The 22,967-nt window shown below is 52.6% G+C and overlaps 1 protein-coding gene across 3 annotated transcripts in view; it reads right to left on the reverse strand.

The window, feature by feature from the left end:
- Positions 1-22,967, reverse strand: part of BCR (BCR activator of RhoGEF and GTPase) — a 128,177-nt gene that overhangs the window by 11,756 nt on the left and 93,454 nt on the right. The window contains exons 9-17 of one of the 3 annotated variants that reach the window (XM_043557902.1): positions 18,715-18,836; positions 17,325-17,493; positions 16,645-16,764; positions 15,690-15,765; positions 14,163-14,267; positions 13,441-13,515; positions 9,986-10,083; positions 8,016-8,147; positions 1,465-1,721 (exon numbers count right to left, since the gene is read on the reverse strand). In XM_043557902.1, the coding sequence (XP_043413837.1) occupies positions 1,671-1,721; positions 8,016-8,147; positions 9,986-10,083; positions 13,441-13,515; positions 14,163-14,267; positions 15,690-15,765; positions 16,645-16,764; positions 17,325-17,493; positions 18,715-18,836 (948 nt within the window). In that variant the 3' untranslated portion in view covers positions 1,465-1,670. Of the gene's footprint in view, positions 1-1,464; positions 1,722-4,494; positions 5,525-8,015; positions 8,148-9,985; positions 10,084-13,440; positions 13,516-14,162; positions 14,268-15,689; positions 15,766-16,644; positions 16,765-17,324; positions 17,494-18,714; positions 18,837-22,967 lie in introns of those variants that run through there. The other 2 variants (XM_043557901.1, XM_043557900.1) reach the window with 2 other exon arrangements.

Raw genomic sequence — 22,967 nt, forward strand, 5'->3', positions numbered from 1 at the left:
GCTCCTCACAAAGCTAAACTTGGCGGCTCGACACAGCATTTCCACCCCCAGGACTCCAAACGGAAAGAATGAAAACATCCATTCACACAAAGACTTGTGTGCCCACGTTCACAGAAGCGTTAACGGTAATAGCCCCGAGCTGGAAACAACCCAGTGTCCATCAACTGGTGAATGGATAAATAAAACGTGGTAAATGAATGCACAGAATGGAATATGATTCAGCCATAATGAGGAATGAAGGGCTGATACTTGCTATGATGTGCAGGATGCTCAAAAACTTGCTAAGGGGAAGAAGCCTGTTGCAAAAGACTACATAAATATCCAATAATTCCATTTACATGAAACATGCAGGAAGGGCAAATCTATACACAAAAAGCAGATCAGCCTGGGTCTGGGGGTAAGAATAGTGAGTGATTATAAATGGGAATGAGGAAATCGTTTTGGGGGATGGAAATACAGTAAAACCTTGGATTGCAAATAGCTTGTTCTGCGGGTGTTCCACAAGCAAATATTTCTAATAAATTTTAACTGGATAAACAAGTGATGTCTTGCAACACGAGTAGTCCGTGATGCCGAATGTCACATGATCACAACTGAGCTAGCAGTTCTTGAAATTTGCTTTGATATACAAGTGATTTGGGTTACAAGCATGTTTCTGGAACGAATTATGCTTGCAAACCAAGGTTTTACTGTATTCTAAATCTGGATTGTTGGTGATTGTTCTACAACTCTGTAAATTTACCAAAAATGATTGAATCGTATACTTATAATGGATCCATTCTATGGTATGCCAGCTAAAGAAAAAAAGATAGGGTCCCAAACTGGACCTCAATTGAGCAAGGAGGGTCCAGGTCACATGGCCACACTTTCTCCACAGTGGTAGTGGTATGCTTCTTCAGGACAAATCTTGGGGAAATCTGTACAAGGATTTGCTCACATGTTTTTACATGTTCGTAACTTCTACAGCCAAAAATCTTCCTCAGATGTTTGTTAAAAACAATCATCACCCATTTTATGTTACTGATGCAAAAAACCCTTTGGACCTGCTCCCTCCAAGATGGTTTAAGAGGGGACATTGGTTTCTCCTCTTGCTCACCCCCAACGCAGGCTGCACCTCATTCATCTCCGAGCACCGCACCCCCAGCCACCCAGGAAGGCATCCCTCCCCCCAACAATAGGAGGCCCTGGCACAGTGAATGGCTGTGTGGGTGGACAGTGCATGGCCCTGAGGTAATTCCCTGTAATGAAAGGCTGGACCTCTCGGTACCCTTGTAGTAGTACCTGCTGTACCCAACCACCGAACTGAAAACCACATCTCCCCCAAACCCCATCTCCTTCCCACCTGACCACAGCTCTTACTCTTATTTCGGTTGACGTCTGCCTCTCCTACCAGCCCCGACGACGGGCTTTTGTCTATTTCATCCGCTGTGGTATCTCAGGGCCAAGACATGTGTTTATAAGACATACAGTATAAACATATTTAATATACACACGTTGCAGTACATATTGGCACAGAGTGAGCATGTGGTCACTGGGGACTGCTGAGAGCCAGACGCTTGCCCTCTTACAGGTGAGGGTGCCGAGGCTCCAAAGGGTGGCGTAAGAGGCTTCTGAAAGTGGCTTTTCCACCATGCTGCACCGAGCAGGGGCTGTCATTCTGCTGAGGGATTTCATGAAAGGGCAAGTGGCTGGGTCTGGGCTCCCATGTCCATCCCTGTACCCTGTGGACATATTAACTGTTTTGTTTTTTTTTTTTAATTTTTATTAGTATTATTTTTTAATGTTTTTATTTATTTTTGAAAGAGAGACAGAGTGTGAGTGCGGGAAGGGCAGAGAGAGAAGGAGACACAGAATCCGAAGCAGGCTCCAGTCTCTGAGCTGTCAGCGCAGAGCCCAACCTGAGGATCGAACCCACAAACTGTGAGATCATGACCTGAGCTGAAGTCGGACGCTCAACTGAGCCACCCAAGCACCCCATGACATGCTAACTCTTTAAAAAATGGGGGTAAAATATATATAACATAAAATTAACCATTTTTAAGTGCACAGTTCAATGGCATTAAGTACATCCATAATGTTGTGCAATCACCACCACTACCTATCTCCAAAACGTTTTCATCATCCCAAACATCGTATCTGTGAAACAGTAGCTCCCCATTTCCACCCTCTTCTGGCCCCTGGTAACTTTTATTCCACTCTTAGTCTTGAGGAATTAGCCAGTCTTAGATACTTCGTGTAAGTGTCATCATATATTACTTATCCCTTTGTGTCTGGCTTCTTTCACTTATGTCTTCAAGTTTCATTCATGTAGTGTGTATCAGAATGTCCTTCCTTTGTTCTGGCTGCATAATATTTCATACGGATATATCACACTTGGCTTATGAACTCACCAGCTGATGGGCACTTAGCTTCTTTCCAGTTTCAGGTTGGCATACTCAGTGGTGTGGCTGCACACGTGCGTGTCCAAGTGTTGGTGGCATCTCCACATTCATACAGCTGTTGCTGGGCACTTCAGTGGGCTCTTGGGGCACAAGTGCCACAGAACTGGTGGTCGAATGAGGATACTGCCCGTGAGTGGGCAGACCTTACAGTGAGGTCTTGGTGAGGGCTGGAGTGTGGGTGCCAGGGCACCCCTGGAAAGGGGCACCGTTGGACCTGTCAGTCTGTATTCAACCAGGTTTCTATGCGTGAGGCAAACAACCCAGGCTGGCAGAGAAGTTTGGGAAACCACATACAGACAGCCCTAAGTACCAGTTTCGAATAAAGTAAGGGTCAGACCAGAGATCTGAGGCCCCAGTCTCAACCAAAACTCACAAAAAAATGTTTAAAAAAAAAAATCAACTCTGACGTCCCCCTTGGAATGTGAGTCGTGAGCTCAGCTAGACACACAAAATATCAGGAGAAATGGCAGATGACAATATTCTAGGATTTGATATAAAGTTAATCACTAAGAAGGAATAGGGTAGGGGGTTCAAACAACACAGAAAATTTGAAAATGGAGAAGAGAAGGGTGCCTGGGTGGCTCAGTCAGTTGAGCAGCTGACTTTGGCTCATCCCTCCGTTCTCCTCTCATGGAGACTGCATCATTTAAGAGGGGAAGCAGGGATCTGCCAAGTCATCTGAAGAGCAAGAGCTGGAACCTCAGACTCAGGCCAGTGGTTCCTGAACCCTCAGCTCACCACCATCATGTAAGGCAGTAAAACCAGACCGATCTAGGACCCCAGCTCTGGGAGATCAGGCCCTAGCTCCCCAGATGACTCTGACACCATCTGCCCAGACAGGCATGTGAGCAGCTTTGCTGGAAACTTGATTTCTGTCCCTGGCCCCTTGGAGGGACCTGCCTGGCCTCTGCCCTTCTGGCCAGCTGTGGGCTTCTCCTGGGCCCCCTCAGATACTCCCAGGGTGCTGCACCTTCTCCACCTCACAGGAAGGGCTTTCCACTAAACTTATGAGTCAAAGAGCATGTGGCAGGTGGGGGTGGAAGGCACCTGCAGGAGAAGACCATGCTATTCCCACCTCCCCTACCCCAGCAACAGGATGGGCAGGGCTACATGTCTGTCCCACATGGCATACTCGGAAGGTGCCTGGTATTATTGGGAAAAGCCCCCACTCAGGAAGGCTGTCCCCCACTAGAGTCACGAATGCCCTCCCCTAGGGGTGCCCCACACAGAAAACAGTGTCTGTGGGGGTTGGGGGAGGCAGAAAGAGGCCTGGCTAGGGTCACAGGGCGTCATCACCACTCTTCCTCTGACTTCCTTCCTACTCGTATTGGGGATCCTGAGTTTGTAAACAAGCCCCCCCCCCACTCCCCACGGGAATGGGGGTCCTCAGGGGCCAGGCTGGCCACTGCCTACTCTTTGTGAGTCACAAACGGACCTTGGGTTATGCTGGGATTCCTTCCTGGCTAATGATTGCTCAGCGGCCAGGCTTCCCATTCACTCATCTCTTCCACCGAAGCAGACACAGACGAAGGAGTGGAGCCAGAGCCCGCCTTCTCCACTAACAGTGACGACAATGAGTAATAATAACAGTGGCAGCTGACACTGAAGGCCTCCACATCTGCCTTCGTGGCCCCCGACTACAATTTACATTGAGGAAACAAGTTTATACAGGCAGTGATGAATTGCCCCAGGTCACAGGAGGCACACTGGGGCTGAGGGAGTGGACAGAGTTTCCCCTTGACCAAACCAGTCGGGCTCCTCTGAGTTGTTTTCCAATAGACCTCATTCTTGGGAATTTCCCTAAGAGCCCAATTTTAGCAAAAACCATGCCTCGATATCCTTAATAGCGGATTACCCTCAACGTCTATCCAGATTCCTCATTTCTTCCCCCCGCCCCAGCCCCCAGTAACATCTGATTGCCCTGGCCTGCCCATTAGGTAGGTTTAGCCAGAATCTCCCTTACCCGGGATGTTTCCTTTTAGTAACTTCCAATCGATGACCGCCCCCCCACCCCCACCCCACACCCTGCTCCTTGTCTATAAATTCCCCCTTCCCTTGTTATAGTCAGAGTTGGGGGTCCATCTCTCTCCCCTGCTGCAAAACCCCCTGCAGTGGTCCCTATACCTGTATCCCGCTGAACATCGTTCACCTTTCTGTTCTAATGAGGTTGTAATTTTTTTTCTTTTTAAATACAGTCCATGTCCTCTACTCCTGTCCCATCTTGTCCTACTGAAGGAAAAGCAAGGGAGATTATTTGCTGAGGAGCACCTCTCAAAGCACCTGTGAGGGGAAATGCAGACTGGGGCCAGATGGCAGAAAGGGGCAGAGAACAGCCAGAGTTTGGAGAGATGCCCCAAGCCAGGCCCCATAACACCACTTGCTGTCTTCTTCCCTGGGACAGGACAGGGTGCTCATCTGACACGTCCGTGTGTCCGAGAGTGTTTGAGAGCACAGGTTATGTGCACGGAGGAATATTTTGCTTATATCCAGCAGTAATGTGGCAAAGGGTTTCCAAAGAGGTCTCAATACAATAAAAGAAGAGTATCTGTTCTTTTCTCTCTTCCACTGAGAACCCCCAGTTACCCACCAGTGCTCAGAGGCCCTGGTTCAAATCTCACTGCCTCCTGGATTACTGGAAGGAGTCACCTACTGGAGAATTTGGATGATTTGAGTCAAAGGTTGGTGGAATCTGAGCCTCCTTTAGCCTTGTGTAATGGGCTGAAAAAAGGGGCCAGGCACCCAGCCTGTCTGCATCCTCAGATCGCCATTGGGCTCTGCAAGATGGGGGTCAGGGCTGGGTGTGGAGAAGGGATGCCCAGGCTGGAACAGATGCAAGCATGGAGAGGGAGAAGGGAGGGGTAGAAAGAGGAACACATTAGTTGTGAAGCAGTAGAGCAGAGCCCAAGCTGTGACTGTTGCCCAGTAATGCCAAAACATGTCAGTTTTCAAAGATGTCCAGCACCAGCATGCTCACAGAATAGCAAAATCTGGAAAACTTAGTGTCCATTAAGAGCAGAATGGCTCAACGATGTGGTTGATTCAATCCATGGGATTCTCCGTAAAGCCAAGAAGGTGAACGCAATCTATGTGGAAATACAGAGTTAGATCTCAAGGACACTGGGGGGGCAATGTCTCAAGGACCCTGGGGGGCTGCAGAGTGGTGAGTGTCTGCATTGGGCATGCGAGCCATTCCCAAGCATCACCCCAACTTTGCAGTGGGTGTACGTATCGGTCAAGGTGCGACGCATGCTGAGCTCATGGGGGTGACCCTGGTTGGGGAAGGTACCTGGCTCGTCAAAGATCCTTGGATAGGACCCTAAGAGTGGAACAACTGAAGAGCACTGGCTTGCATTTCTGCTTCTTCCACCCAGAAGCCTTTTGCCACCAAGACCCTACAACTGGCTCAATGGTGTGCCAGGCACATGGGGAGCAAGGAGGAACCATCTCCTTCTCCCTTAGCATCTAAGTCACAGGTAGGACTCAGGTCCAAGACATCCACTGAGTGCCCCTGGACTAGGAGCTGGCCTACACAGACTCTGCCCATTGAAAGAGGATTTCAACTACCTCCATTACGATCTCAGTCCGTACTTCCTCACTGATGAAGTTCTTTCCAGCTCATCTCTTAACTACGGCAAAAGAATTAGCGAGCAAAGCATCCCCTGAGAACTGAAGCTACCCCTCAAGTAATAAGGACTATCCTGATGTCAGCAAGACACGACATGACTGCCCCCAAGACAATGCTTCACCTGACCATCACTGCCCACCTGCATACGCCCACCGACCTTTGTCCCACACTTATCTCATATGAACCTGGAAGCATTTTTGGCACGTTGGAGACAGTCTTTGGGATTCTAGTCCCGTCTTCCCAGTGTTGGCCTCTCTGAAATAAATTCCCTATTTCACCACCACTCCTCTCTGTGCCTTTGGATTTTATCAGCAGTGAGTGGCAAACCTGGTCTGTTTGGGACCCCCTGTGCCCCAGTTACATCTTCTGAGAGGGGCCAAGAATCCTGCTTTCCCAATGCTGGGCAAGGCTGCCCCACTGATCCCCCCAACATGCACCCCACACTTCAGTGGGCTCACTGGAGTATTGCCCCAGGCTGGTCTTACTGCCCACCTTAGGAGAGTCCAGCCCCAGGTCCTGTCTGTAGGGTCAGCTGAGGCCTTGGACCTGCTCTCCTAGGAAGGTATGGGATGTGGCACCGGGGTGGGGAGGTGCTTCATTAGTTTCCTTTCTCTGTGTCTTTGTGTGGGGGTAGTGTCTGTCCCCTGGCTGGGTGATGTCTGCTGGCAGGTAGGTGGGGGGGGGGGGGCAGGTATAAGGCGGTCAGAGGAGCACTTTTACTTTTAGACCTGGTCTCAAGGTATGGGGTGGGAGTGGGTCCCTGGAGACCCTGAGCCACTGAGTTCCCTAATAAGCTTCCAGGGTGGGGAAACAGGCAGTGTGAAAACTGTCCTGAGGACCTGGTAAAACAGAGGGGATCCAGAGCCACTGCTCAGGGAGGACTTGCTGGTCTGAATGAATGCATGTGGGCCCTCCCCAATTACTCAGGGGAGACTCATCCTTCTCCTTCATTCCTACCGCTTAGTATTTCAGCACAAAAAGAATTTTACTTCTTGGCCTCAGGGAAGGGAGGTGGGGCTTCATGGAGAGCCCCTTTCTCCCACAGACACCTGGAACGCCCAGCCAGCCCACTCCTGCTGGAGGCTTTGTCAAAGGATCTGAGGGTCTGTAAGGAGTGGAACAGTCAGTGCCCACCTCCAGGGCAGGGCAGGGAGGAAACTGCTCAGCTGGGTCTGGTAAGATGCCCTGTAAGGAATGTGGATATCAGGGTTTCCCCCGATGGGGCACAGAACTGCACAGGTGAGGCCGTGAGAAACACAAGGCAGGCGGCGCAGCTCCTGTCTGCCAAGAAGCACAAGGGCTGATGGTGGGCTTCCAGTGGCTAGGCAAGCTTCTGAAGGACTGAGGGCCTGCATGGTTTTCACTGAGGACCTGCGGTTCCCTTGCTCATCCTGTATGGACACTTACTCTTAGCCTATCAGGGGGCTTCTATGCCAACTCTGGTGGGGGGTGTGTGTGCTGTGTCTGCCCTGCTTAGGGATGCAGTTGCACCCCCTGGAAGCTGGGTCTAGAAGCCATAGAGAAGATGTCAGGCGGGTAGACTCCAGGATTTTTGTGCTTTTTCCAATTTGAGATGGTCTCTGAACTGCTAACTGCAGCCCACAGCACCGCCTCACCGTTTTGCCTTTGGACTTTGCTAACTAAGGCTATGGAGGAACTGAGGCCCCCGCTGCCAAACAAGTCAAACTGAACTTCCTGTGGGGGCAAGATGGGGCATAACAGGCACTCAAACAGAGAGAGGAGCAGGAATTCCCCCAACCACTCCCAACCTGTGGAGCCAGGCAACCTCAGTGTCCCAGAAGGTCAAATGGGGAAAGAAACTGGAGCATTTGGAGGAGGGTGTGGGCAGGTTCAGAGGCAGGTGTACGAAGCTGTGTCGGAGGTGGGGGGGGGGCACTCGGTGGTGGCAGAGGGACTCTGCAGGGGGCAGAGGAGGGCGGCAGCCTCACCTGGACTTGGCCCTTCCCCATGATCCTGTCTGTGCTCTCGCCGTCCTCCTTGGTGATCTTTGTTTTGTTGTAACACTTTTCATAGCAGAGAATCCTCAAGGTCTGGGAGCCTTCCAGCTCGATCTCAAACTCCTGTAGCCCCAAGAAAGGAAAGTCCCTTGTTAACAGGTCCAATGACTTCCTTGCTGCCCCAAAAGGACCCATGACTTGAGACCCCGCTTACTTTAGTCCTGTGACAAAGACCCTCAGAAGCTACTTCCCTGTGAGCATCCCATTGTGGCTCAATCTGGATGCTTCTGGAAGCTCAGAATACCTCTCACACTGAATCCAAACTCCCTAAGCTAGTATGTCAAAAGGCAGTCCCCATTCCCCCTGCATCAGAAGCTCATGGGTACTGGCTATAAATGCAGATATTCTATGGACTTTGGGTGATAATGATGTCAGTGTAGGTTCATTGATTAGTTGGGGAGGCTGTGCATGTTTGGGGACAGTGGGCATATGGGAAATCTCTGTCCTTTCTGCTCTGGACCTAAAGCTGTGGACCTAAAGCTGCTCTATAAATTAAGTTTATTTGAAAGCGGGGAAGGAAATCGACCCATGGAGGTGATATAGGAGAGGAAAGAACCGTTCTTATAGGTTTTCGAGTTGTCTGCTGTGGGATGTGTGGTGTTGACTTTCTCCTCCATCACCATATGATGTCTTCAGTAAATTCTACATTTCACACCAGTGGTTTTGCAGGCACAGGTTCACGGTGGGGAAATGGAAGAGGGTGGGGGAAAAGAAAGGAGATATTTCTGAGCCTGCATGGGGGTGGGGAGGGTGTGTGTGTGCCAGGAATGTGTAACAGCCCTGATGATCCATACGCACACCCAGGGTGGCCACCAGGTGATGCTGGTCTGGAATCCTCCATGCCTGGGTTCCTTGAGCCTCTACTGCTGGTGCCTCCAGAACCCCTCCCTCATTGCCCCTGTCAGGTCATGCTCATTTACTCTCTGCAAAGCCTTTGATGGATCCGTCTGGCTATGATGCTCCCTTGTCTTGGCAGCCATCACCCTTTCTGCATAGATGTCCAGAGCTATAATGATTGGGCAATCCTATGGGCTCCCTGTGCCCCAGTCCTACTAAGGTAGCAAATCTGATGATGAGAGTCATGGATGCCAAGAAAGGAGAGCTGGGTGCTGGCCCCATGGCTCTACCAGCCACATGACCCAAAGTGGACCAGACAGCCATTTGGTCTTAGCTTCTTCTTCTCCAAGGGAGCAGGTGGTTTGCTTTCCACCCACAGCCTCAAGCATGAGGTTTTCCTAGGCCACAGCTACTCCAGAAACTGGGAAATGGCATTCTCACAGATCTGGGGACTTTATCAATATTGGCTACACTATAATCATTCCCACACTCCCGAAGGCTCAAGGTGAGATGGTGAGCAAGTTACACAACAGCTCTCCAAGGTGAAGCAGAACAGAGCAGCAAACTATACAAATCCAACACTCGGGACAGGCAAGTAGGGTCCCTACCCCAGCCCTCCCCTGGCAGAGCCCCAGGCTTCCACAAACCAAGAGGGCTACAGGGCTCATTCCAACTTCCAAGGAAAAACAGTACGGAAATCTACCAAGTAAACTAAGCAATAACAAAGGCAGCACAAAAAACCCTTTTAAGTTTCTTTTCCAAAACCTTCTCCAGAAAAATAGGCTGTTTCTTTGTGATGGGGAGTGAAGGGGGTTGGATTCTCAGGAACACAGAGATAAAATCTCTTGGACTGGTCGCCCCCCCCCCTCCTCCCAGGAGATTCCTGGAATGCTGGTGGAATGTGGGCAGCGGAGGCGGAGGCGGAGGCGCCTGCCTGCGAGGAAAGACATTAGGGAGCCCAGGGTGGGTGGGGTGGGGGCGGTGTTCAGACTCTCCCCATGGAAAAGATCCTGGCCTGCCAGCCAGGGCCAACATACAAGACTTGCCTGGAAGTAGTGCCTCACCTCATTCCAGTTGGGCTCAGCTGTGTCTCTGTAAACGCGAGTCTTGGCTTTATTCACAAAATAACCGAAGGAATCAACCTCCAGGGTACAGTACAGATCTGTGGGAGGGCAACAAAGGGAAGGTGATCGTACTTTTCCATATTACCCGAGTTTTCTATCAGAAGCAGGGGCTATTTTTGTAGGGGGCCAAGGGCAGGCTGCCCCAAGATGGGCGGGCCACTGGGACAAGAAGATCATTCTGAGCTGAGAGCAATCAAGACCATCTGGGCTCAAGAGAAATTTTGCCCTTCCTGTAACTACACAGAAGAATCTAAATTGGGGGGTCTTTCCCAGAATAAGGGTTATTAGCAGAGATAAATCTAATCTGAGTGACCTACTGGTGAGGCAGGGCAAACATCTAGTTGCTAAATATCTGCTCTTCCTGTCGTCCTGTGAAGTGCATTCCTTTCCTCTGAAGCCCCAGACCTCTGCCCCCTTCTCCTAGGTTCAGGATGACATATATGCCTCATTTTGCCTGTCTTTGTAACTTCCATGTCTGTGTGGATTCCCAGCGTGTGTGCTATTAAGTTTAATTTTTTCCTGTTAGTTGGCCTTGAAAGGGACAGGAGTTCTTGCTCCTTGACATTTTCAAAATCAGAAAAAAAAAAAAGTCTTAAGTTTCTTTTCAAAATAAAACAACACTGAAACCAATAACCAATATTGCACTGCACATTAACTAACTAGAATTTTAATAAAAATTTGGAAAAAATAAAGCAAAACACCAGTGGCCAGCATGGGCCCCAGCACGTCACGTGCAGATTCCGCCCCGTGGTACAGCTGAACCAGCACCTGTCAGAACGTGTGCTCACCTGGTCATTTGACAAATCCTGGCTAAAGCCTCTATGTGAGAACCCTATGGGTGATGACCTGGGCAGAGATGAATGTACCATCACCATCAGGGGGATGATGCACAGAGAAGGGTGGGGCTAGGGGAAGTGCCGACCACCTGCGCAGACCCTGTTGTGAGTTTACTAGGTCAACTGGGGCAAAGGGTGCTGCAGGCCAGGATGGGGCACCAAAAACAGCTCACTGCTGGGAGAATTGTGGGGTGCAGGGAGAGCGGAGGTAGGGACCAGGGAGGAGGCCACTCCCAGGGCCTGGATGAAGGGTGGGGCAGGTGGCCAGAGGTAATGAGGAAACTCCACAGACAGAGAATGTCATCTTACTGATATGGCCAGGGAACCAGATGGTGGTTTCCGGCCTAGCCACAGGGCAGAGAGGGTGGCACCTCTCACTGGGGCAGGGGATAAAATAAGAGAAACAAGTTTGGGAGCCCAAGTGATAGGTTCGGTTTGGGGATGTGGAGCGTAGAGTGTGGGACACTGGGGACTCAGACAGAAAGTAATAGAGGGAGGCCAGGAGAGAAGAGTGGGGACAGAGAGGCAGTTCCAGACATCAACTGCGCTGTTGATGGAAGGGTCCCTGGGCCTAGGAAGAGGGAGTGTATGCAGTGAGGGAGGAAGGCCTAGATGGAACCCTTGAAAACACCAGCATTTGTGTGAGAGGGGTGTGGAGCAGGTGCTTCCAGGGGACAATTACGCCTATGTGACAACCTAATGGAGGTAAAATCTGCACAATGTACAATCCATCTGCTGTAAGTTTGAGGATTTTTAGTAAATCAGCATTGCCATTGTTGCAGAACACTGCCGCCGCACCCCCCCCCCCCCCCCCCGCAAAAGGCCCTTTGGATCAACTGTAGGCAAACCTCCTCACATCCCCAGTTCCAGGAACCCCCTGCTAGGCTTTGTCTCCAAATTTTGCCTTAGAAATTTCATACATGTGGAATGATACAACATGTAATCTTTTGCACCTGGTGTCTTTTTTGGGGAATAATTCTTTTGAGGTTCATCCCTATCGTTGCCTGTATCAGTACTCCATTCCTTTTTATTGCAGAATGGCGCTCTGTCGCATGGATGAACGTGTTATGTTTATCAGGCACATCCAAGTCTTTATACAGACATGTTCTTATCTCTCTGGAATAAATACTTAAAAGCAGGGCTGCTGGGTCACGTGGTACGGGTGTGTTTAACTTTTTAAGAAAGTGTGAAACTGTCTTCCAGGGTGGCCAAACCATTTCACATCCTCACCAGCGGAGTGTCTGAGGGTTCCCATTTCTCCATATCCCCACCAACAGTCGTCACTGTGTACCTTTCTGGTCATCACCATCCTGGTGGGCATGAAGTGGAACCTCAATGTGGTTTTATTTATTTATTTTTTAATGTTGATTTTTTAGAAGGTGCAAGTGGGATAGGGGTGGAGACAGAGGATCTGAAGTGGGCTCTGTGCTGACAGCAGTGAGACTGATGTGGGGCTGGAACTCACAAACTGTGAGATCATGACCGGAGCCGAAGCTGAATGCTGAACCGACTGAGCCACCCAGGTGCCCCCTCACTGTGGTTTTAGTTTACATTTCCCTATGACCGTGAGCATCTTCCCATGCGCTTCTTAGCTACTTGTATTTCTTTGGTGAAGTGTCTATTCAAATCTTTTGCTCATTTTATTTTATTTTTTATTTTTTTTAATGTTTATTTATTTTTGAGACAATGCGAGAGACAGAGTGCAAGCAGTGGAGGGGCAGACAGAGACAGACACAGAATCTGAAGCGGGCTCTAGGCTCTGAGCTGTCAGCCCAGAGCCTGGCGGGGCTCGAACTCACGAACTGTGAGATCATGACCTGAGCCGATGTCGGACGCTGAATCAACTGAGCCACTCAGGCACCCCTATCTTTTGCTCATTTTAAAAAACTGGCTTGTCTCCTTAGCACTGAGGTCTAAGAGTTCTCTAATATGCTCTGAATACAAGTCCCATATCATGTATATATGGTTTGTAAATATTGTCTTCTATGCTGTGGCTTGTCAGGGATTTCTTGTTTAGTTTTGCAGCATCAGTGGGACAGGTCAATAGCACAGTTCCTGTCCTCTGTCCTCCTAAGAGGGACGATGAGGACTTGTTTGGAGTGCCATGCTGAGAGACACAGTATGTGCCACCCTGGACTGAAATGCAACCAGCCCTCACTGATCTGACAGCTTGAGTAGCTGAGAGGTGTTCCCCACCTGGGAGGGGAAGGATGAAAAGGGTAACCAGTTAGCTGTCAGCAGCCAAATCTACTCTACTGGCTGGGTCAAAGTGCTCCCTGCAGCCCTCCTTGCCTGGAACTCAGGCTGTATTTCCTGGCTACAGAAAACTCCAGTGCCTGCAATTACAAGACCCGCCTGCAGGGGGCAACTCACCAGCTCACACATCCCGTCCACAGACCAAAGAAGGCAACGGACCACTCTGGGTATCAACCAGCACAGGACCTCACCCGGTTAAGGGCCAAAGGCACCTGATGATATTCTGAGCCACGACCCTGGTTCCAGGGTCCACAGCCTCCAGCTTGGTGCCCTGTCACCTTCTTCCTCAAAGTAACCACTTACTTGAACTCTGCTTAAAGCCACTGGCGGAGTGGACGATGACATTGAGAAATCCATAGAGCCCCGGAGATTCATCATCTGCGCAAGAGACCAAAGAGGTGAGCATCGTTCTCCTGAGGGAGGCAAATGACAGACTGTGCTTCAAAATCAACCCTCAATGGGAGGGTTTGCCATTTGCTCAGCATGGGGCCAGGTGATGTCATGAGCCAGAAACATAACCATTGTAGCCTCTGTCTCAGGGGTCTTAGGATCTGAGTTGGGTTTACAACACAGGCAGACCAGGGACTGGGTTGAAACACAGTAAGGTTCTCAGGACAGGAGAGGGGAGGGGTAGGGTGTGTCATGTGACATGCATGTTGTCATGTGAGGAGTGGCATGTGACATGTGTGCATGTGCACAAGCACATACCTATGAGCGGGAATGAATGTACATAAGTGTGTGGGCAAGTGAATGCAAAACACAGCATGACCAAAGGTGTGGGTGGGAAGTGCCTGGCTGGGAGGACAGGGGTGCAGGACCAAACCCAAAGCACAGAGGATCCGAGATGTGTCATGTGACCAGGCACAAAGTCATGGGGACAGACCACCCCTGACCCATCCCATCTACCCCTGGGAGGGGCCAACAGGCCCTATGCAGCACACACATTCTGTCAGGATGAAAACCCATGGTCTCACAGACAGTGCTGGCAGCAGAAAGGGACAGCAGCCCTTGTGACGACAGCCCACCTTCTTTGTTGATGGTCAGTGGAATGCTGTGGACGGTCTGAAGTTTGACACACGAATTGGTCAACATCTGCAGCTCCACGGATGTTAGGGAGAAGCTTTTGAAACCTGAAGAAAGTGGAACCCAGGTGCATCAGCCAGCCAGTCTGCATGGCTCCTCAGACTCCAGGGACACCCAGAGGGCCTTCTCCAATGTCCCTGCACTGGACCTGTACCACACCCTGGTGAGGAGCTGTGATGGCCAGGAGGGGGCGATCTGCTCCCACGAGAGGAGCTGGTAAGTGGCCAAGCAAGGTGTGGCTTTGGCCCAGGCTGGGTTTGGCTGGTGGGGACGGGATTAGCATAATGCTTGCAAGCCCATGAGCTGGCCAGGCAACTGTGAGAGGTGACCTGCAGAACCTTCCCGTGGGGTATCCCCCCACAGACACCCAGTACAGCCCTGCCCTGCACTCTGCTAATGAGGGCTCCCCATCCCCACCCGGTGAGGAAAAGGGGTTTATTTCTGTTACGGTGCTGAGCAGAGAATAGACGCTGACATGCTACAAATGGTTGGGGTCCCCTGGTTACAAAAGGAAACCCGGGACATGAGCATGGATGGGCAGGGCAGCAGGCACCGGCCATCAGAGCTGCCAGGAGTGCCTCGTCCTCCAGGACACAGGGGCACTGTGGGGGGTGGCGGTGGGGGGAACTGGCTCAGCACATGCACGGATGATAAGCTTGGAGGGTAGGGAGCTCAGGACAGGGCAGAGGCATGTGGGGCTCCCAGTCCACCTGGGACACGGTGCTCAGCCTGGCTCTCTCTGCAGACACTCTCAGAAACAGTGGGCACACAGAATGCACATGGGAACCTCTTAACAAGACAGCTCAGGAATCCCAAACTATACAGCTGGGGGGCAGAGGAAGGAAACAGGACCTGTGGCAGAGTCTCTCTTCTCACCCCTGAAGACAGCCAGTCAGAACCAGGGGCAGCTCTGAGCTTGGGAGAAGCAGGAAAGAACAGCTAAGAGAGGGAAGCGCCCAGGGAATGGACTGCCCCAGACAGGAGCAAGCACCCTATCCTAAGAGTGGTCAAGTGCTGGCCCCTCAGATAGCGGAGAGGGGCCAGCACAGTGTGGCTGTTCAGGCTGGTCCAGCCAAGAGCTCCTTTGGCAATAGCACCTGCTGAGGGGACAGGCAAGAGTGCAGGGAGAGCCACAGGGAGCAGGCAGATTCAGGAGGCAGGCAGGGCATTGGGGGAAGGCATGGGTGGGGGGGTGGTGGGAAAGAAGGGTTCATAGGGGAGGTCAGAAAGTGGGAGGGGGTGATGCACAGGGGATGTGGGAGAGGCCTTGGAAAGGGGGTACAGGGGGTAGGGCCCTGGCAGGAGCTCCTGACCAATTTATTTTCTGAATCAGAGCTCCCTGTAGCTTCTCACTTGGATAAGAGTGCCACTGCCCAGCTCCTTAGGAAGAAAGAAAAGGCTTGAAACCACAGGAGGAGATGAGCATCCAGGCCTGAGGTTCTAAGCCTCTACATGCGGATGCCACTTACACTTCTTCTGCTGCTCCCGGATGTTCTCTCTCCACTCAGCACGCTCATAGTCAGATGAGATGAGGAATGTGTAACTCTAGGGGGTGAGAAGGAGAATACACCCCGGTTACCTCCACTGCAGCTCAGGCACCCACATAGAGTCCTGCAGTGCACCCCTCCAAGGCACACCTTGGGGCCAGAGACTGGCTGGAGCCTGGTGGCTGAGGGTGCTCACGGCTTGGCTCATGCTTCTGGCACTCTCCACCCTTCCTGCCAGCTGGGCTTCAGGCCATAGCTCCTGTGCCCTGGGCAGCTCTGCCTCTGGCACCAGCCCCCCTGCCTGGACTGTCTGGGCCAGGGCATGACATGTTGTAGCTTAGGGGCCACAGAGAAGGTTAACAGGTGGGATCTGCAGAGGCCGATGCCACTTTGACTGACCACCTGTGTCTAACACACAAGCCCTGAGCTGCGACCCAGAGACAAGGCTCCTGCAGAGCCCACCAGCTGCCTCTGCTAGCTGCACGCTGACAGCTATGCGTGATGCCCACAGCCCCAGAGGGAGAGGCCCGGGCTCCAGATGGCACCAGGAGCCAGACTCAGGAGAGAAGGTACCTTGCAGGTTCACAAGGTCCCTGGACAGAATCCCTGTACGAAGAGCCCGGTCTGCACAGATCTGTGAACCCCCTGCCCTATTTGAACTTCTTGGAGACGCTGTTACCTCCCAGCTGTGGGGGTTGAGCCAGCTGTCAGTCAATCTGGGGGGCTCCGGCCTAAAGCACCAGTCAGAGGGACACATGGGCCTAGGTGTGCTATACTGAACAAGTGTCTCTTGGCATGGGAACATTCTCCAGAAGAAGAGGGCTGCTGTTGTAGAGGCCACACAGGAGCCAGAGACCACAGCTGCCACACAGCTGGGTGGTGAGTCTCGGCCACAGCACAGTGAGATTCTAGATAGACGGGAGCCAGGGGCACTCACCTTGCCATTACGGTTGTGCACCCTGAAGGCCATGCTGGGGGACATAAGCAGGAGCAGTGACTCTTGCTCTGAAAGCTTCTTCTTCAGCCTCTCGATGGCCTTGCTGCCCTTGTTTGCTCTCTGTGGGGAGAGCCACATGATCACATTTCCATTCTGGGGGCCCCTTGTTACCCGTTCCTGCCTGGCCCAGTCCCACTGCCCCCAGTGCCTCCCTCAACCTGCTTGGTTTGTGGTGTAGTAGGCCAGCAGGTGGGTGAGGGTTGAGGAGACCCCTGTCCTGCTGAGCCCACCTCAGCCAGGCATCCCCGAGCTGAAGCCCAACCTTCTGGGTACCCACTTTGTCTGTGGCCACCACATAGTACCTGCTCTGGCCGGGCCTAATCCTACACTTGAATACCCCATCTTCACTGCTCCTCAAGTCTTGTAAACCTCTCCAGAAACAATTGGGGGACGGTCTAGGGTGGGCTGGAGGGGCTGTTCCCCCACCTGGAATGCTGTCCCCATTAGGGCAGCTGAACACCCCTCCTACCCCCCATGCAGGATGGCTCCAAGCTTGACGGCGGGCTCACAGGGGTCCCAGCAGGCCCCAGGCTCCAGGTGTGGGTCAGATACTTGTGTGCAAGGGGCTGCTGCCACTCAAGCTGCAGAGCCCAGCCTTGCTCCTTTCCAGCTGGTCTCACCTTCTCTCTCTGGATATCATTCTTGATCTGGGATATCTTGATCTTCATGGCATCCAACTCCTCGTCCAGCACCAGGGGGATGTTGGGAGCCGCCTCCGACTCATCCACTGTCTGGAAGCTGAGATCCGTGAGCGGGATGTACCATTTGCAGTCATACTGCTGGGTTTTGCTGAGCGAGGAAACCACACATTAACATTCTGCTTTCCTTCGCTAATGTCATTGTTTTCAAGAGCCGGGAAACCCCAAGTTTGGGGCTTGTGCAGTTTACCTGAACTTAAAACCTAGCTTGTGGTCCATGTAGCAGGCTGGCATAAGGCCATCGGCAGACACTGGTGACCCTGGGAATGGGCACTCTGCACATGTGACTTAGGCCAGGTCCACCTTATCCTGGGCTGATGGTGGCAGCTCCCTGGCTCCCTGATGTGGGAGCATATCAGGGAATCCACTGGCAGGACAGGACTGCAGACACCCACAGAGCTGCAGAGTTTGAGGGGCTACAGATCTATCAGGGGTAATCCTCTGCCTTGACAGAAGGGGAAACTGAGGCTCTCTTCTGAGGTGACTGATTTAAATCTGCTCAGAACGGGGGAAAGAGACTAGCTCTGGTCTTTCCCAACATAACCTTCTTTCCTCCATTCCAGCTGGTGCAACCTGGGTGATCTGAGTCCCAGGAAGAGGTGTGTGTGTGTGGTGGGGGAGCACCTGCAGCCTAGGCTGAGAATAATTTAGAAGCTCTCACAGGTATGGGGAGACAAAATACAGTGATGGTCTAGTGATACCGGCCCCACTCTGCCAGCCTGTACTAGACCCTGCAGCTCCCTGTCCTGCCACTTACTCTTCCTGGGTCATGACATGACAGTTGCCCAACAGTACCTTGTCAGGTAGGTCCCCCTTTTTTTCTTTTAATGTTTACTTATTTTTGAGAGAGAGCTAGAGACAGAGCACAAGTGGGGGAGAGGCAGAGACGGAGACACAGAATCTGAAGCAGGCTCCAGGCTCTGAGCTGTCAGCACAGAGCCCGACGTGGTGCTGGAACTCACAAACCTTGAGATCATGACCTGAGCCAAAGTTGGGCGCTTAACCAACTGAGCCACCCAGGCACCCCGATGCCCCTTTTATCTATAGGAGGCAATAGGCTGGTCACTGATCCTGAACTAGACTGTCTCCAGGTTGTTAATGATGATCTTTAACCCTGAGCCTGGCATCATGGCCAGTTGGAAACAATGTAACTTAAAGAGTATATCCTGACCACATAGTTACAGAACTCTTTAGGCTCATGTCACAAGAGAAAAACAAAAGCCAGGTTTCGTCCATCTGTGAAACCCACCCTGTCCTCCTGACCCCAAGACCCTTCCCACCCGGCAGGATGGGCGCCATGTAGTCAACTCACCCTCCACTCTGCTTCTTCAGCTTGGTGCAGAGGAGCAGGTCGGTGAACAGGAAGACGTGGCGCAGCTTGCGGGCCCCCTCCACCAGCTCCACCATGAAGCTGTCCTTCAGCAGCTGCCGGTGCTATAGTGGGGGCAGGGGGATGGTGCGGGCTCGAGTTAGGGCAGTGGGCCAGCAGGGGGGCAGGCCCTCACATCCTCAGCCTCCTACTTTCAGGTCCACTCTCCAATGCTCCCTCTGTCTCAGCGAACACTACACTACATTACACTTTCCTCTTTGTTCAGTAAAGTTTCTTGAGTGCTTGGCCTGTTGAGGAGGGTGAGTGGATAGAGTACCAGCCATTGGCTTGGAGGCTGGGGAGGGGGAACAGTATAGCTACGTTGATGGCCTGCAGAGAAAATGATGGCAGGAAAAACCCCTGTGGGCAGGGCGGTCCACGCCTCTCCGAGACAGCAACTGGAGACCCAGAATGGGCAATAGGCCAGCCATGTGAAGGACATTCTTGCAGAGGGACCATTATAGCCCAGCCCTGTGGCTAGAAGAGCTTGGTGCTCCAGGCATGGGTGGGGAAGCCTGGTGAGTGGAGAGGAGGTGGGCCCAGAACACTTTAAGGGGGCAGCCCCGACAATCATGGTAGAGGCTGGACTTAGTTTTCCGTTTTTGTTTTTTAAAGTTTATTTATTTATTTTGAGAGAGAGAGAAGGTGTGAGTGGGGGAGGAGCAGAGAGGAGAGAGCGAGAATCTCAAGGAGGCTCGGTGCTACCAGTGTGGATCCCGATGCAGGGCTCGAACCCACAAACTATGAGATCATGACCTGAGCTGAAGTCAGACGCTTAACCAACGGAGCCACCCAGGTGCCCCTGGACTTAATTCGAGGGCAATAGGAAGCTGAGTAGTGTGCCTACAGATGGGACTCCATGCTCTAATGTTTCTAAGGTCAGTGCCCACTGACAGGCAGAAGCCCACATAGGATGCCTGGATTCCGACAGCCTGAGTCTGAGGTGACCTTCCCAGGGTCCACTGGACCTGGACCTAGACCTAGAAGGGGGATGCGAGGCACTAGCCCACCAGCAAGCTACACGCCTCTGCACCCGGGTACTCCATCTGAAAGACCAGAACATTCCCACTGGGTCACACAGCTCCAGGGGTGGCTGAATGCCGTGAATGGCACACCAAGGTAAGTCAGTAATTCATCTGAAAAACAGTGCCCAGAACCTCATGTGGGTCAATGCTGTGCCATGCCAAGGACACAAAGACAGGACGAGAGGCTGACGTGGTAAGACTTTCCTTTCCCCGAGCACATTCCAAGTATGCTGTGCAAGCAAGTACATGGCCTGATCATTGGATGGGATCCCCAGAACACCCTGTGGGTAGGTCCTTAGGCCCATTTCACAGGTGAGAAATGGGAGCCTCAGATAGGTTTACCACCTGTCCCAGGCAGCACAGTGAGCGAGCAAGCAGCAACGCTGAGCAGTCTGTCCTTGGGAACTCACAAGCCCAGGGGAGAGAGACCAGGTGCTTAGAGGCAACCCAGCCAGCCTGGCTCCAGGGAAGGCCCCCCCAGAGAGGGTGACTGTCCACTTCTCACTGTGATGGCCAGGGAAGGGTCTGGAGGATCAGGTACATATATAAGAGTGGGCAAAGACCCATAGCATCACCCCAGCAAGAGGTATCTCCAACGCCCCGTGAACTCGGCAGGCCCACACGCCTGGCTCCACTGCAACCTGCAGCCTCAGAGTTGTCTCAGGGAGTATCTGCCTCCCTGAACTTTCCCATACTCTCTGCGAGAGCTGGAGCCAGCAGGGCTGCCCAGAAGCAAGTATAGCTTGGGCTGGGCCCCAACACTCCCAGGTGCAAAGGCCACACGTCATTGTCGCATTCAGCTTGGCTCACAATGGCCAGCTGGGTCCTGGCTACAGAGAGCAAATGATTTAAATGGGAGAGCATGAGTGGAAGGGCTGGAAGGCTGCCTGTGTGCCAAGGCCATGACTCATTGTCACTCACCCTGTGCCTGCCTGCCATGGGCAGACAGCCCACCTGGCATTGACACCCACAGGAAGCAAAAAAGTGTGCACCTGGAGAAATGTCCACACAGAGCTGGAGACCCTGGGGTAAACCTGACTGCTGGGTCCTCACTGGGGAGCAGGTCTGAGACGGGTCCTGGGACCCTGAAGTCCCAGAGGAATGAGTGGACACATGCCCCCTCAGCAGGGACAGGACAGAGGGTCTTCCAGCCCAGGGGGCAGGGACCAAGGGACCTTCTGTGATGAAACATGGATCCTTTCTCCATACAAAGGGGCTGAGCTTCTGGCCACCACCAGCAGAGGGCCCCCTATGTCCAGCTCAGAAGTAGACTCCTCCCCTCTGCCAACAGGTCAGAAATGCCCGGAATCCAGGCAGTGACCACCCTCCACACACCAGCTGGCCCACCTTTTCTCCCTGCGAGGTCCTGTTGCTCACACATTCAGCTGAAGTGTCACATTCATCCTCCACAGGATCATTGAGTGTCACCCTGGTGCTTGTGGCAGCCCACACACCTGCCTTGCTGTGTTGAGAGGACATATGGCTGGCTGACTGTGGGGAGCACACAGGTGCCCCAAGGGCTCAGACTGCAGCCCTGGGAGGCTCTGATGGGCTGACCCTGTTCTGATACTGTGACAGTCGCCAGGCCCCTCCCCATGAATGCTTGCCTGTGCAAACACTCATCTTTCTATGAGAAATCCCAAAGCTGAGGGCACCCTGACACTTCCCCCGAAGCATCCCAGTCCAAACCCTGCTCTGGGCCACACTCTGTGTCCAAGGGCCATGCAGAGCATGTGAATCATGCGTGTCACCTGCCAGACCCTGGCAGCGTGGGTGGTGAACAGCAGCGGCTCTTCAGAGTAAGGCTCATTCACTGTGAGTTTTCCCTGTCATGTCACAGTTGGCCTCCCTCCCGAGGAGGCACAGGGCCTTGCTTCTGAACCCCAGTCCACCCTGGGTCTTGCAGCATGCCCAAACAGAAAATACCCAGCCAATGGGCAGGAGGGGGTTCCCAGCCCCAAGAAAACAGGCCCCCAATTACCATGCTGGCAGATCCACAAAGGGAGTCTGGACCCTGGCACAGAGACCAGAGCCAAGGGAACAGGAGGGCAGCAGACTGATGGAGTGTGAGGGAGATGGGAGCTGGACATCACTCTGTCTCTATCCATATTTCCCCAGGCCCAGGGGTGGACCTGAGGCACAGACTCTTAAGGCTGGTGGTCCCATCCTGATGCACAGTCTAGGGCCCTGACCCCTGGGTAGATGCCACATCTTGACTATGGAGGTCAGCCAGCCTGGGCCTGGGATCAGCCCTGCTCAGAGCCCAGCTCCAAGCCATACGCTGAGGAAGGATCCTGCTGCTGAAACAGGCCCATGAAGAAACAGCAACAAATCCCCATCTGCACCCACCCAATTTAAGGAAAGAGAGAGGCCAAGGGTAGATGATCGTGGAGGAGGACAGAAATGAAAGGAGGGATGGACAAGCTGCAGGTCCAACAGCGAGCTTGTGAGGGGATGCTCGGCCCTTTGATCGAGGCATCTGAGAGGCTGCTGGACCCTATGGCCATCACTTGGGTCTCTTCTCAGAACCCTGGCTTCTGCAGGGACACCCTGACAGCCCACATGGGACCACTGTAGAGCCGGGAGACCTGTGCCTGCCCAGGAGACAGCCCTCTCAAAAATGATCACGAGCCCTAACCCCAGGCCCTCAGAACCAGTACGACTTCCAGTCTGGCCCACCTGTCAGGTCCTCCAGGGGCCACAGGCAGGGCCACAGCCTGGGCTGCACCTGGGTCACAGTTCCATAGCACTGTGGGCTGTGGTCTAAAGATGGTATGACGTCAAGTGGCTGGTAAGGACTGTCCCTTTGACTCAGCATCTCATGCAGAGCAAACACGCCTAGGTAGAGCTGTAGGGAGAGAGCTAGAACCCGCTGGACCCCAGGACAGGGTAGTATGATGCTTCTTGAGGTCTGAGGGACAGTGACTCAGAAGAGCCAGCTTGCTGGGGCCATAGGAATGTGTGTGAAAGAGAATCCATGTGTCTCTGTGTCTCTTTGTGTGCATCCCCAAGTAGGCAGGCATGTTTGTGTGTGTGTGTGTGTGTGTGTGTGTGTGTGTGTGCATCCCTGTTGGTGTGTGTCCAACTAATCTCTTTGTGTGTCCCATGTATATGTCTCTGTGTGTCCCCTGTGTGTATCCCTGTGTCTGTGACCACATGTGTGGGTCATGT

The sequence above is a fragment of the Prionailurus bengalensis genome, chromosome D3 (assembly GCF_016509475.1).
Source record: "Prionailurus bengalensis isolate Pbe53 chromosome D3, Fcat_Pben_1.1_paternal_pri, whole genome shotgun sequence".
In the NCBI taxonomy this organism is placed as follows: domain Eukaryota; kingdom Metazoa; phylum Chordata; class Mammalia; order Carnivora; family Felidae; genus Prionailurus; species Prionailurus bengalensis.